Source organism: Poecilia mexicana, unplaced genomic scaffold (assembly GCF_051168715.1).
Source record: "Poecilia mexicana isolate PSO_F unplaced genomic scaffold, ASM5116871v1 scaffold_11, whole genome shotgun sequence".
NCBI classification, from domain to species: Eukaryota; Metazoa; Chordata; class Actinopteri; order Cyprinodontiformes; family Poeciliidae; genus Poecilia; species Poecilia mexicana.
This window is the reverse complement of record NW_028263380.1, coordinates 8,766,452-8,782,435: the sequence shown is the minus strand read 5'-3', so window position 1 is coordinate 8,782,435 and position 15,984 is coordinate 8,766,452. Positions and strand designations below refer to the sequence as shown.

Below are 15,984 nucleotides of genomic sequence, written 5' to 3'. Positions count from 1 at the left end.
CCTAAATGTCTCTATTTCTCAATGCATTGTAGTTGCTAGAGCATCTTGCGAAGGGTCAGAGGACCCTGGCCGGGGAGGGGATGTCTCAGATCGTACGGAGTCTCCTGGAACTTTTGCAGAGGAGGAGCTACTACAGTGGCGACCTTCTCTTCTCCACGGAGATCCTGCGAAATGTGACGGACACCTTCAAAAGAGCAACCTACATCCCAGCTTCCGACGACGTGCAGGTGGGCCCGACCGCAGACGCTTCTCTGCGTTTCTTGAAGAGCATGCATTTTCTGTTTCACTGGCTATGAATAAAACAATGACTTGCTGTTGACTGCAATACACAACAGACTGCTGTTTGCAAACGCAATTTTTCTCCACATGTGTTTAGGTGCTTCATCCTTTTCACATTTTGTCAAGTTGCAATCACAAACTCCAATGAATTACCGCGGTTCTGTGTGACACGCCAGCAAAAGAAGCAGTGCATAACAGAAGTGGAAGGAAAGGGGGACAAACGACTTTCAAGAAGTTTTGCAAAATCTTTTGTATTCCATGCCCTTTCCTCAGATCCATCCACAGCAAAAAAATAAAAATAAAACAGCTTCCTCCGGAAGTCTCATAAACAGATAAAGTCACTGAATATATACAGATCTCTTCTGTAAATCTCTTCTGAGAGAATTGTTCAAAAACAGTTGTGAACAAGCGTCATCATGAAGACAAAGGAACATGCAAAGGTCAGCGACAAAGTGAAGGTAGCTTAAAGTTTAAAGCAGCATGTGTCGAACACCTCAGATTAACATGGAATCCATGCAAACTCAGAAACTCATAGATTCAGAGTTACTCTGGAGGAGCTTCAGAGATCAGCAGCTCAGAAAGGAGAACTTGTTTGGCAGCATAATTATCACGCAAATTTGGCATTTAAAGAAAAATAAATTGAGTATTAACTAATTGAAGCTGAATACAAATACATATCCAAACTTAATTCGATTTATACATTTCGAAAATGTTGTTTGTTTTCCTTCCAGTTCTAAATTATAAAACATCTTGTTGGTTCGTCACACATAATCACACAGAAATACTCAGCTGAAATTTGTGGGTTTAAAATTAAATTTAAACGATGGGGAGGGAGGCGAGGGGGAGGGAGGGAACTTTTGCCAAGAACTGTAATTGTATGTTTACGCAAAAGTTTTTTGTTAGTTTTCAGAAAGAATAGACATGCAACATGCCCGTAGTGTTGACAGCTGGGACATCTGAGGAGGATTTTATAGTAGCGGGCAATCTGACAATTGTCCTCCCTCATTAACTCCACGTTTTTACTCCTGTGTGTAGAAATTCTTCCAGATTGTCAGCCACATGTTGGACTTGGAAAATCTGGAGAAGTGGGAGGACGCACATCAGGTAAAGTGTCCACCTCTTAATTACAGTGTGTGTTTGCGCATGTGAAATTTAAGTATTTCACCCATGCAGATGCCCCTGAGTAAACATGTGCTTACTTGACATCTGGAAACAATAAGCAACCCAGCGGCAAATCTTATTCCACATGGTCACTATTTTTAGTCAGTCTAGAGCGAAATCAGCTCTTTCTGAACTTTTTATGCCATGCAGTACTGCCGAAAATATCCCACTCTCCAAGTACCTCCATCAGCACTTAAGTGTTGCATGTATAGTTCTAAATTTTATTTGAAATATGCACGTTTTATGTACTGGCCGCAGAAAATATAGCTAAATACCATCTATTTGTGCAAAAAAAAAAAAAAACTGAATGGAAATTTACGGGAAAGTTTTGTCAATTAAAAACACGATTCAGATAAAATCTCACAACATCAAACTGTAGATGGAGATTTCAGGCTATTTCAACCCCCAGTCAGTGCTGTGATTATCCAACTATTCATCAAACGTTTGCTTTGACAAGCAAATCGTGCTCTGGCGACGGCTACACCTAATCTTCTGCTGAAAGGTTGTGCTTAATGTTAAACACTGAGAAAACTGTTGAGATGAATTTTCTTATCTTTGATCATCTGCCTTTGCTGTGTTGCGCTTTTCATTGCTGCGAGGTCGTGGGGACTCGACGCTCTTGTTTAACGTAGCCACTTCCAGCAATCAGAATTCACAATCATCCACTTTAGAATCCACTAAGTATTATTACATGTTTATCTTTTTTTTTTTCATCTTGAATTTTAACCCCTATGCAGCGTAGTGGGTCGTAGTGGATGAAGATATGCAGCGTTAAGTATGTTGATGCTTGACGAATATATATAATGTGGCTGAATTAGCAGAATTTGGCAAAGGATGGCTCAAAATTCCCACACAGCTCCTGTTATTAAAACAATTAATGAGATTTTTGCAGGGACTAATGCCACAAGCATTTATTAGGCTTAAAGGGCATTTACATTTTCATAAAGTGAGCTTGGTTCTAATGTAGCTTTTCCCCATTGGGTAACTAAATAACCGTTTGACTCCTACGTTACAGATTTACTTTGTGTTTTTCTTTGTCTGACGTTAAAAGCTGTGCGATGATCTCGACGCTGGTTTGGATTTCTATAATGGAATCACGTTTCCACCTTTCTTTCTGTCTTTCCTCCCCCAGGTCGCTCCCGGTGCTGCTTTGCTGATGAGAATATTAGAAGATTTTATTCATTTCATTGGAGAAGCACAGAAGCCTTTTCAGAGTTTCCTGACAGTCACTAACAATCTCAGTAAGTCTTCGGGATCTTAAATCACCTTTCGTTGCGAAAAAAAACCCAAAAAACATTGTTTTGACACCAATCACGGACTTCTTCTATCTTGCTTGTGAAAGTTTTGAACCCTCTGCCAACACATGGCTTTAATAACTTTTCAAAATCAACTCCTTTGTTTCATAATTTTCACCAGTCAGCTTTTTGCTCAAGCACTCTTTTTCCTGCTGAATTCGATCAAAGTTTTTCAATGTCTCTTTTGTTTTGTTTTTAGTGATAACCATACAAAGAGAGCCAGTGTCGGCAGTTTCAAGTGACATCAACTTTCCCATGAAGGGACGGAGGGGGATGAAGGACTGGGCCAGAACAGCTGAGGATAAGCTCTACATCCCCAAAGAAGTCTTTACCATCCCTGTTGAGGGTAAGTGTGTCAAGATAGATTTCATCTGGCCTAAACCATTGCAGTTGTTTGAACTAGCCTGGGTAACGTGCTCATAGCCAACCCACATACATAATCCACGTACAGGTGCTTTTTTTGTAAATTAGAGTGTACCGTAAGTAGAAAAAAGGCTATTCGATTAATTCAATAAAAAACTTTACACAGATTCGTTTGACATCGTTTTGACAGCATTCAGAAGTAAAGTAAACCTCTAGACGACGTTGCCAAAAAGCGCTTCAGAGTGCTGGGATTGTGAAGAGTTGAGTTAGAAGAAAATGTGTTTCAAAAAAAAAAAAAAAGGGGGGGGGGGGGGTTCACAAGCAACGACAACGACTGCAGCCTTGAGAGGTCTGTGAATCAAATCACATTTAAGAGTTTGTGTGACATTTATGAAGTCTGGACTCGGGACGGAGTCTATTCTTCAAATAGCCAGACTGTTCAGCAGTGGTTCAAACTCCTTATCTCAGATGAAAGTAAAATTCTCAGCTGTATAAGAAAATATAGCTACCAGAATATTTTCAATTATTCCAAGGAAAGTGAAGCATGGGAAAGCTCAAATTTCTACGTTCAATGCTATTTTGCATATTGACCATTTTCACTCCGTCCATTAGACACGGAGACTGTAGGATAAAGTCTGTTGCCATACTGAAAAATAATTAGCTTGATTTAAAAAAAAAATAAAAAATCAGCGTTACTGCACAACTGTTGTCAAAATGAGTTGCTGGGACATCATAACTGAGAGCAATTACTTTTTCATGCTCTCTCAAGCTATGGATAGTGACTCAAAAACATTACTCTGAAGATAGAAACATATAGTACTCAGTTAATATGAAGTTAGGAATCTGTAGCATAACATCTGTAGCACTTTGCCTTATTCCTGCTCATCCAATCTGCTTCCATGAATGCCTTCTTTACTCAAGGTCAGAGCAGCTCTCCCAGTAAAATTCACACATTCGTAGACGTTACTTGTGCAGACCCACAGAAGACCTCTCAAGAATTTTAAAGGACGGAGCTGAGAAGGATTTGGGCTGTTAAATGGCCCAGGAGGGCCTCCCTGGAAGATGTATGCCTTTTATCTGTATGGAAGTTTGCTGTATTCCCCGGTGACGGCATCCTGCCGACAGAATTTTGAACGACGGCAGTTCACTTTGACAAAACACAAGCCAGATGAACGTTGTTTGTCGAAGATGTCTTCTAAATACTCCTTTCCCCTGTGAGGGGTGTAAGTTAGCCCAATGCAACTTACAAAATATACAGTGTCTTTTCCAAATACTAAAATAAGAATCATACAAGTAGAACACAATAATGGAAAAAAAAATTATATATATATATATATATATATATATATATACACACACACATATATATATACACACACACACACACACACCTGGAGGCAGGAAAGATAAGATTTTGTAAGGACAACAAGGAAGAGATTAAAAGAGCGGGAAGAAAATTTCTGTGGCAGCTGTGATCCGCTCCCACCAAAGCCAAAGGTCACATCCCACAGGAAATTATACTGGCAGACTTTTCTGTCTGGCACTCCATCTCCTTTCAAATTAAAGTTCAGAGAGGCTGTAGGCCAAAAGCTCAGAGCTTTCTCTGGCCTCTAACTCATGCTGATGATACTGTTTGATTTTAAAACATCATGGTGGGGGAGACTCACCTATTGTTATTCTTTTCATTCTGCTCACTGACATGGACTTATTCTGAAACTCCTACTGTTTAGGAAGATGAAAAAGGTAAATCTTAAAAGCTAAATTTAAGTCTGTTAAAATAGCCTGAGCTTTTTTTTTTAGGTCCCCTCCTTATCATTTTCCTCCCCAGGCATGACTATGAATGAGGCGAGGACTACTCTTAAGTGTGAAAAATTTTTTTTTTCATTTGAATTGGAACCTTGAAAAAAAATCTTCAAACTTCCTAATCTATGTAATTTAGAGGCGTGTCCACTTTATTATCACTGGGAGTTTTACTCCACATTGAGTTAAATTCATGTATATATTTCATTAAATCTCCCAATTGCAATGCAAGGCTGTTGAAAAAATCTTGAGCTGTGTATGGTGAATTGGGAATTACTCATATTGATACCAGTTTGTTTTTTGTTTGTTTATTTTCACGTATCGCTTATTGTTCAGTAAAAGTGTCCAGCTGAATCACATTCATGCAGGCACATCCTCATAAGACATTCTGCACAGACTTTTGCACTCTTGGCTGAAACACTTGGTTAAATTGTGTCTTCCAAACTGCACATAGCCAGTTAAGTTAGAATAATATGAGTGCTCTTTGCCCCCTAGCGGGAATTCTGCCTTTTTCCATTGCGGAGCCATGGTTTCATCTGATTGCTTTTTGTTTGGTTGGTTCATTTACCGCATTACGAAAGCCCATCTCAGATGGACAGCTTAAATGCGATCATAAAGCCCCACTGGCACTTTAGTTTGAGCACATGTGCTCATTGAGGCACATGCATGTAGCCAATTGATGGGGTTCATGAAGCGCTTCGGTGAGCAGAGGCAGAGAATCCTCTTTTCACTGCTTTTTGATTTGACTAACACCTTCCGTTTTTCTCCTTTTCTCACCAACACACGTAGATACAGTGAATCCTTTGCTTGAGCAGTTCGATTACATATTTAGCTAGGTCATTAATGAATGAGTCAAAAAACTGTCTTTCAAAAACTGGGTGCAACTTACCCAATGGAAACTTTAAAAAAAACAAAAAAAAAACGTCTTCAACCATAATCGGTTTTCTTTGAAAGATGTCAAGAGGTCTTTAAATGGAACTTTATATCTTGAGAAACTCTTCGCTCCACTGCTTAGTTAATACGTTCATTTACTCTCTTTCAGAGTACAAAGTACATCTTATCCTTGAGCATTAAAGGAGAAATATGTCAGGGTCATGTCATTTTTGGGTCATGTCATTTTTTTGACTACAGGGAATCAAAACATGAAAATAAAAACAGATGATTTCTCTGCAGACTTTCTATAACTTTACAAATAAGCAAGACTTTTTTTCCAAGTCCTTTCCCTGCTAGTGTTATTACAAAAGTTATATTGAAACAAATGTGTTAAATGCAGTGTTTATGGCGACATAAATTAGTTTAAGGAGACACTCAATTCTTCCAGTCTTCATTCTGCTCAATCTTAATAGAATAAGATTGTACAAAACCTAAAGTTTCTTGTCCAAACTGTTTTTATCTGCCATGTGTTTAAATAGGATATAAAAATCAATGGCACTAAGTGCATGTCTGTAAAAGAGATCTTTGAGTTCAAAGAGTTTTATTTTGATTAAATAATTGTTGAAGACATAATAATGATCCAATATTCCTTTTCTAAGCATAAAACTCGTGTAGAAATTGATCAGCTGAGTCAGGCTGTACCACACCTTTTCTTTTGGTAAATCACAGATCTTTCATAGCAACATAGAGACACCATTGTTGCCTTGTTGATATGGACACCAAAACAGTCCATATATGGTATTGGTAGCACAATCTCTGAACATTGCTAGACATTCCCATGGAGTTTGTACTTGAAATAAATCTTGTATGCAGCGCCTTCAGGCATCTGGAAATCATACCTGAGAAAGAACCTCTCCTTGAAGGAAGCCAGGAGTTCACGTGCTAGTGAGGAAAAAATACGATGCATGTCAGATGGTCTGCAAAATGTCAAGTGTACCAACGATGTGCCACATGAATTCCAAGATGTAAAGTTTTCACCGCAGAACATCAGCACCTCTCATGACACAAATATCTGAAGACACATACCGCACCATGAGCAATGCTACTACTTAAGCTCACGTTTTTTTTTTTGTGTTTTTTTTTTTTACTCTGACGAAAGAAGAGCAAACGCAAACATGCACGGTAATAGCCTTTAATTACCGACTGCAACAGTAAATTTCGGGCTAAGCATCAACTCCAAGGATATCTTTTCCTGATAAATGGCATATTAAAGTTCACTGATGGTGACTGGTGGTTTGCCATTTTGCCGGATTATGGCTGACCACTAATCATTCCGACATGCAGCGGGTGCAAGAGAGTGACGAAAACTCTCTTGGCGGGGAATTAGAGTTTTGTGATTGAGTGCTTTTGTGGCATTAATCACCGTTGAGCGCGGGAGTGCCACCCCCTCGCGCACTGATTTACCATTTTTGCTGTAATACACTGACTCTCTCATTTGCATGCTTTCACAGACCCAGTCCAATTAGGTTCCGTCAAACTCTCAGGCTTTCTCATCCTGACTTTGATCTAGAATTTTTGCCCCCTCACAGTCTCACAATTGCTTTTTTTTTTTTTTCTTCCCTTCACCCGCTGTTGAGATCTTTTTTGTCTCCTCTTTTTCCTCGTCTGCCTCGCACTGCTATCTCTCTCCCAAAGTGTTACCTCTTAGGCAGCAGGCAGACAGATTTTAGATGAGTCACCCAGAATGTCTGATTCCATCAGCTTCCCTCTGTTTCCTGCTCTCTCCTCACTCCTTGTTCCTGACGCTTCTGCATCATTTCACGATGTAAAAGGGTAAAAGAGGGAGTGGCTTCTCTCTTCATGAACCCCTTTCTTTTTTCTTCTCCAATCCCCCTGCAGTGCTACCCCTGCAAAATTGAGACATTGTCTCCTTTGAAAACTGAGCTGTTTTTGGAGTACGGATGAAAGTCTTGGACGGATGTGATGTAACATAATATGATGAAGCAATTAATGGTTAAAGTGGGGGTTGGTGGATAGAAATAAGAAGGGTGTGCTGCTGAGAAAAGGGCACACAGGGCAAGGTCATTCACCATAATGACTTAAATCTGCAGTTGAGCTTTTATTTTTCCAAAGCTTGGTCCATTTTAGTGTTGGACTTTGTTCACTAATGAGGCTTCGGTGCTACAACAGGTTGAGCCGCGCAGCGTGTTAAGCTGCTGGCCGGGAGTTGCGAACAAATTGACACAATCCACATTTCCGTCCTCACAAAGGAAAAGAATCAGCGAGAGCGCATGACTCACTTTTCCAGCTAGGACGCGTAATTAGAGCGAATGTGTAACTGTCATATCTTTTAGGCAGGCACAGCACTTTACTGACTTTTCTTGTAGTGAAAGCAGCCAACAGAGCATTTGTAAGCAACAATTTGAGAGAAGAACAAAATACGGTGTAAATAACTTCATGCTGATGAATTGTAACTTGTAGATATCTGGATTTCAGGTCCAAACAGATTTTAGGGTTTTTTTTTTGGCATTAGCTTTGGTCTAAAGTGGGATTTATATTTGTAGGATAACATGGTCTTACTTTGGTAAAGGGATTTACCAAAGTTAAAAGTTTTACATTTTAATTGTTAACTAGTCACCTGCTTACCTCCCATAACACTGAAATATGTCCCACAACTGACTTGGTGAATGGGCTGAATTTATTTATATACCACTCAAAGTGCTTTTCCACTAGAGCTACATTCGGCCAATCAGAGTCATGCATGCACACGCCGTCATACAACAATACACCGATCAGTAGACATCCTGAGTTTATGAGCCTTGCCCAAAGGCACAACATCAACTTGTCGAAGGAGGAAGCAGCTGGAGTCAAATCCACAACGTTTTGGTTGCACGACAACTAACTACTCTACCTGCTCAGCCGCTGCGGCCAAACATTTGATTTTTTTTTTTGGTTTATATTTTTGGGTAGGATTTGGAGTTTGTTTTCTACAGCATTTATCTGATAATTATTCTTTTACTACAGTTTTTTATTTTTATTTTTTTTTTTCAGAGCCTGGGACCGAATCAGAAACCACAATGTATTATGTTATTGGAGCCATTTTGTACAGAACCCTTGGCATCATCTTACCTGGACCAAAGTGAGTACTTTTGTTATTTGTTTAAATTATTTCCTTCCAAAAATGTTAGCCCTCACCTCTTGTTTCTTTCTCTTGCTGCTATTTTATTAGATTAGATTAGATTATTATTCCTCTTTGAAATAATAATAATATACAGTTTCCTTCTTAATTCTACTACTTTTCCAGTCTCATGTTTGTTAATGGTCAACTTCCCAGTATTTGTAGGGCAAGAGCTTCTTTCCTTTTTTTATCCATGCAAAGAGCTGCATGATATCTTGGGTGCAGCGTTTTTGGGTCACGGGTGCAGTGCGGATGGACATAACAAATTTTGAAGCAGTGCTCGCCAAATACCAGAGCTACAATGTAAAGCCGCCCACAGCCGGCTTCTAACAGTTACGCAATTTCTTTTAACCCTCCTGGCACGGTGGCTGCTATGCACATACCACAGTGTAACCACCACTGCAGCAACTATATCATCATCATCAAGCAGCCCTGCTCTCCATTCAGAGCTTTTAGGTCCACAGATTAACTGTTGCTAGACACTTGCAGCTCACAGCTCAAAGTATACGGGACCAGACTCTCTCAGTTGTAGCACCAAACTACCAAAGTCTGCTTTTGCACAACCGAGCCACACATACCGTTATTCATTTCACCGGTTCTTTTAAAAACCCACTTCTATTTTGGCTTTGATTTCTTGTTTGGACTGAATGTGCGTGTCTAATTATTTGACCTATTTTACTGTTTATAATGCTTTAATGTTTCATTTTATTGTACTCTATTTTGACTGTTCGTGCTACTGGTGGCTATATACCTTGAGCAGCACTTAGATCAGCTATTGTTCTTGGTTTAAACAACAAAATCCATAATTTTCAAGGATAAGAAGAAAAAAAAATACACAGTGTAATTAGACATATACCAGGCTTCCTGTAGAATTGGGGAACCACCGGCGCATCTCCACAATTTTCATGAGTTTTTTGGGGGTTTCTGAGGAAAGTTCTTAGCGCATGAAATGGCAAGCTTGGTGTTCTGCTTAAAATGCCTACAGAGTCCCCTAAGGGGCATGGGAATGTTTTTTTTTTCTTTTGCATTCCCTCGCAATTAATTAGCAAATGCATCCTGCTATATTTTGCATACAGTCACAGTGACAACAGATGCCAATTTAAAAGTGCAAATATCTTTAAAAAGGCTCAATGAAAATGTGTTTATAAATTCTTTACTCTTTGATAATAATATATATATATATATATATATATATATATATATATATATATATATATATATATATATATATATATATATATATATATATATATATATATATTGAGTCTTCATGTTTGTTTTTGTAACATTGCAATGGGACTGCGTATGAATACGGTCCTTTATTACCAGACTACCAACGCAAAACAAGACACAATCAAAACTGTTAGATGACTTTATTAACAACTTTATATTGAAACAGAAAGACTTTAAGTGTTCAAGGGATCAAGATTTAAGGTTTTAACATAAACTTCTCCAAGTGTCTTCCCCATTCTTGACTCTTTTTTTTTGTTTGTTTTATTAACTTTGGGATTAGCTTAAAGCCTTATAACTTCCCAAACAGAGAATATAACTTGAAGCCAATGCAAAGGTTATTAAAATCCTGTGTGAGGATGTATTTTGCGGTGACAATGGGCTGTTTTATTCAGGTCAGCCCTCTTGGTTGTGGGGAAAGTTGGATCTTTTGAGTCCGTTTACTGTCTTTAGCTCAACTGAATGTTAACGGGGATAAAATTCTGTTTTCACCAACTTCCCTCTCCTAATCGCCCTTTCCCTCTCGTTGTTTTTCATTTACTTGGAGGATTTCAGAGAGCTTCTTCTGCGTGCTCTCTGAAATCCTCCCAAAAAATATGCACATGTACTGGATGTATTATCTTTGTATCATCAATTTCGTATGTGTTTGTACTTCAAGTCCTCCTGCGGTGATCAACTCCAAGATTCTGACGGTGACGGTGCGACCCGAACCTCAGCCGAGTGAGCCCATGGTCGTGGTGGAGCTGTCACCGCTTTTAAATGTAAGTCCAGATAAATCCAAACCCAGCACCTACATCGGCATCATTTTATCTAGTTATGATGCATGATAAATAGACTTTTGATTACCAGTGGGGATATTTTTCTCTCCAACTCAACTTACAAGAAAACGTACAAGAGAGCTCACATATTTTCTCATATCAAAGTGCAAGGAAAATGCTAATAACTCCATAAGGAGCACTTTCTAATGCAAGGGGTTTGCAATTTTACTTTTTACTTTGCTCTTGTAGACTAAGCATCTTTTGGGTTTGAAAATAATTGTGAGGCTTTAATGGAATCGTGTCGTCCCGGTTGACCTCGTGTTGCTCGACTTCTGAGGAAATAAAAAGTGCTGCATGATATAAACCGCTATAGTGCTAACCGAACAGGGCGTGCAAATGCAAACCTTTCTGACTTTTTTATGTGGTAGACTTTGAGTGTCTGTTTTGTTAATATGAAAGCACAATATTAATGGAAATGATTACCTATGAGTATAATGGGAAGCATGCATTTGAATGTTGATAGGGTGATTGTTTTATTGGCTGTTCTGCTATGTAAAGGTAGGTGTTGATTATTCTCTCTAGTCCCATTTATCCCGTTTTCACCTCTTTGCGCAGACATTCTAATATCTCTGTTAAAACTGATTGACATGGTCAAAATATATGACAGGATTTTGTGAAAATGATCTTCAGTCTCCATCCCCTGCTGCTCTCCAGGTTTTGCTGTCTCTCTGTTATCGTTTTTTATGATGGGGTACTCTCTGTCCGAAGCGAAATGTCTTAATGCCGATCCTTGCATGCTGCACTACTCTGCAACACCAAAGACTCCCGCTGAGTACAAGCACTTCTCTGGCACACACTGCAGCTCAGGGTTTGGCCAATCTTGGCCAGTTGTTGTAAAGTCAGTAGTATCCTTCTCTAAAGAGTGCTTCAGAGTTCTAGTGTTTTATTTCCCAAACGTTTGAGAGTTAACAAGAGATTCATCCGAGCAGAAGCCACACAGCAGATGATTAAAAAGGTCGTTCTTGATACTGCACACGCGATAATGCAGTGCTTGTTGTGCCAGCCTTACCTTTGACCACAAAACGCATTCACTGTGCCATTGGGAACATTTCTTTAGAAAGTCTGTATCAATAACAATAATAATAATAAAAAAGTGGTATTTCTACATAGAATTCATGTGATTAAAGACACATTTTGTTGAGCAACAAAAACAAAACCTGTGATTCACGGATTAAAATAACTTGAATCCTGTTTTGCTCTCATGTTTCATTTCATCTTCTGAGATGTATTTATTGGTAAAGCATAGGTGAACTTACTCCTTACCAACTGAAGCAACCCCAGATAATAAAATCTGACCCCGGAGTTTTGTGGGCATAATGGTCCACCTTGTTTTTTTCCTTTAAGTCATCTGAGCATCTCTTTTCCATTGCATCTCTCACAGTCGCAATCTTTACTCTTCTTGGGGAACTGACATTTTTCCTCCCAATCACGCTCACTCATAAGTCTCTTTTTAAGGATGCCCTGCGGTTAAGGTTGAGCATTGATGCTTCTTTTATGCAAGCGTTGATGTTTTTACTCCCATAAGTAAACACTGGAATGAGGTCTGATATTAACCTTTTGATTAACTTCCCCTGGAGGTTTAGGGAATCTTTGATTGCAATCATTCAAAAATCCTTTTTTTTTTTTTTCTGGATGATTAAGATGAACCACTACCTGTTGAACACGCTTGATAAGTTTTAACCCAAACGTGGTGATCTGAAGGACTTGTTTATATTGGCTTGCGTGGTTTAAAACCACAATTTCAACACAGTTTAAATGTTTTTAATGAGCTCCGGGGGGGATTAAGTAGTCATTTGGTGAATCAGACGGTATTAACAGAGATGGATCGATGATTCATAGCTTTCTAGTTGAAGCTTATTGGCCACCGTAGTCATTTATGAAAAAGAAAGAGTACTGCCTAATTGCTGAGCTAAATTCAAGTTTTGGAAGAGACAATCATCAAGTCTGCCTATACACTGATTCTCCTTTGTTTGGTTGCTTAGGCATCATTAAAATTATAATTTGTCATTTTCCAAGCTTTTCCAGAGACCAGGTGAGAAAAACTCAGATCATTTTTACAAAGAGCATGAGTGAGCCATTCAAAACAAAACACGAGTTTCTACCTAAAGCAGGGCACCATTAAAAGGTTAAATGTTTAATCAATTTTTGGGACTCCACTTTTTCACGTTTAGTGAGATGACCTGCAGAAAAGAAACGTAGATTTTAAAATAATTTACGTTGTCATTGCTTCAGAGGCAGTAGATGCTGGCTTTGACACACACACACACAAAACATGTTTTTGTTAGATTAAAATGGTGAAATGACTTGGATAAAATATTTTAGCTCTACCAATTTCACCTTTCAACTTTGTCAAATGCCTTTGTCAATGACGACAGCACCAAAAAAATAACCTTGGACTGATGCCTGAGTTAAAGTGTAAAATAAACCTGCCTCTTTTTCTGCCACTATGGTTGGTTCCTATTATAGGGTGACAACATTTTTGTGACTGTGAACAAAAATAATGTGATAGTGACAGAAAACAAGTTGATTCAAATTTTTTTTTCCTCCATTACTTACATCTGAATCTAATCAGACATATGCATAGCTGCTACCACAAATTGGATTTGGTCTTAACAGCTCTAAGATCTTCAACAGCCTAATTTCAGATGCAATGGAAATTTACATATGAGCTTGATTTCATTCTACATCGTCTTTGGCATCGGTTTCATATTTATTTTGGAGTTTTCAAACTTTGCAAATTTTTTTTTGTCTGCTGTTGCAGCAGAACTCCCTCCGGTTGCTGCCACCCTGGTCAACCATTCTCGCGGCCTCTGCCAAGAATCAGATGAATATCATGCGTGTTGCACTTTTGATTCAATTTGTTTTGCTTCCATATTCACATTCAGCCTTCCTATACAAAACACAACCAGGGAGATGCGCGCACACGCCATGATTTTGTCCCTTGTTACAGAAGAATATACTTTGGGTCTGACCTTAGCCAATCTAGAAACATCCAGCTGCCTGAGCTGTAGCAAGGCAACAGCTGCCCTGTGCTTCGCTCTCCAAGGCGAGTGTGAAGGGTCATGTCTTTACTGAGAGGACATCTGCTCCAGTCAGACTCCATGTCTTTATCCCCATTGACCTAATTTCTGTGTGTCTTTAATGTTGTGGAGGATGCAGGAGGCCCCAAACCCCAACATCCCCAAAGCAGACCAGTTCAACATATGCCAAGTGCCAGAGTCCACCTGCTCCATCGTTCATACGCATATTTTTTTTTATTTAGGAGATGATTTCTCGTTCAGCTTTAAAGACCCGAGCCTTCCTTATAAATTCAGATCATACATAAGGTGACTTTGATCCGTAAAACAGCATCCGCCTGATTGCCCCATTTCATTTTTTTTTTTTTTTTGGCATCTCTAATATTTCAAATGAAGTTGAAGGCTTTTAAGAATCCCTGATCCCGCGAGTGCTCGTACTCTTTTGCATTAGGTTATTTCGTCTGATTAGCTTACCATATCCATAGCCAATATTCATCACCACATGAGCTATTGGGCACCTTAAGAAGTGGCAGAGTCCCCTTCAAGAATAAAAGAGAAGACTTCAAAGGCAGATGCTATTATCGCCATCGAGCCACACTGTGTGCTTCCTTTAAGAGACATCATTTGAGAAGATTATGTCTACTATACGAGGCAGATGCATTAAAGAGAAGCCATACATTGCGGAAATACAAAAATGTCAGTCGTGCTGTAGCAAACACGATGCCCGATGATTGATAGCTGCATGCTAACGGAGCTCGCCGCGCTAATGCATGCCCAGGGACATCTAACGTTGGTGACGGCTGCCTGTGTGCAAGGCAGAACAAAGCACTTTTCATCCATCAATCGTCGTCATCTGCTCTCTGAGCCTGTGTACATGGACCTTACATCATCTCACCCTCTCAAGTCCAGTCATGGATGAACTGATTCGTGGTAGAACACTCCTGAACTGCTTGAAGAAGGACAAATGACCTTGTCTTTCTCAGAATAAATCATCATATTACTGTCTCCTCCTGTGTGCACCACTTCTGTTACGTCCTTTGGCTTAGTTAAAACAAACTGAATGTGACTGATAAAAGAACTTCTACTTCCTCTCCAGATTTTGTGAAGAACAGGTCTTTTTACTTACAAAAGTATTCAAATCACTTGAACTTGCATCTTACTGTGATACTTTTCCACGATATACCAAAACATATGTGAAGGAAAAGGACACTTTTTTTTTCTGTTAATGCATAGCTGAAAAGAACGGTGTGCATATCTTTTCTGTCACTGTGAGTCAATACTTTGTAGAATCACATTTTCATTTATTTCAGCCATGTGTAGAGTTTAACCTTTTCATCCATCCTTCTTTGCAAAATAGCTTAAGCTGAGGGCAGGTTGGTGGTTTTCCCACAAGTCCAAAATCAGGTTCAGGTCAGAACATGAAATTGCTTTGATATGGCGATGAAGCTGTGGGCAACCTTTGATGGTAAAAACAAACTCATGCCATTTTTGAACACCATTCCATTAACCATCCTATTGTAGCTTTGTGATATGTTGAAGGTTGGTGTACTACTGGGATGTAGTCTATTTTAAAATGGTTTCTTGAAAAATTCCATTGTAAATATTCATCATCCCCATAAACTATGAGCCTTTTCAGTCCTCAATGAAGAAAATCATCCCCACTGTGTGGTGGCAAGGTGTTACTTTAACTAGTTAAACTTAGCTTTATGCAGTGGAAAGTATGTTTTTCATTTTGCTGATAAGCTTAAACTCAAGTTGCAGAGATGAAGAAGCTAGTTAGTTGCTTCTTCATTCCTGCAACTTGATCCTTGATAGACTGATAGACTTCCTGAAGGCAATCAGAGGTTCTGGATTTTACTTTTACTAACACGAGTAAATGGGGCTTCATAAATATGCACTGAGCATTTTTCCAACAGCTTGGAAACTATGTTATCCCTTTTCTTCTGTCAAAATTACTACTACTTTGGGTT

The 15,984-nt window shown here is 39.0% G+C and overlaps 1 protein-coding gene across 1 annotated transcript in view; it reads left to right on the top strand.

Annotated features, from left to right (window-relative positions):
* The window catches only part of adgrb2 (adhesion G protein-coupled receptor B2), a 178,920-nt gene that overhangs the window by 69,870 nt on the left and 93,066 nt on the right, over positions 1 to 15,984 (top strand). Inside the window, exons 9-14 of the mRNA XM_088010131.1 lie at positions 33 to 227; positions 1,315 to 1,383; positions 2,573 to 2,681; positions 2,935 to 3,081; positions 8,823 to 8,910; positions 10,838 to 10,940. Of these exons, the coding sequence (XP_087866257.1) occupies positions 33 to 227; positions 1,315 to 1,383; positions 2,573 to 2,681; positions 2,935 to 3,081; positions 8,823 to 8,910; positions 10,838 to 10,940 (711 nt within the window). The remainder of the gene's footprint in view (positions 1 to 32; positions 228 to 1,314; positions 1,384 to 2,572; positions 2,682 to 2,934; positions 3,082 to 8,822; positions 8,911 to 10,837; positions 10,941 to 15,984) is intronic.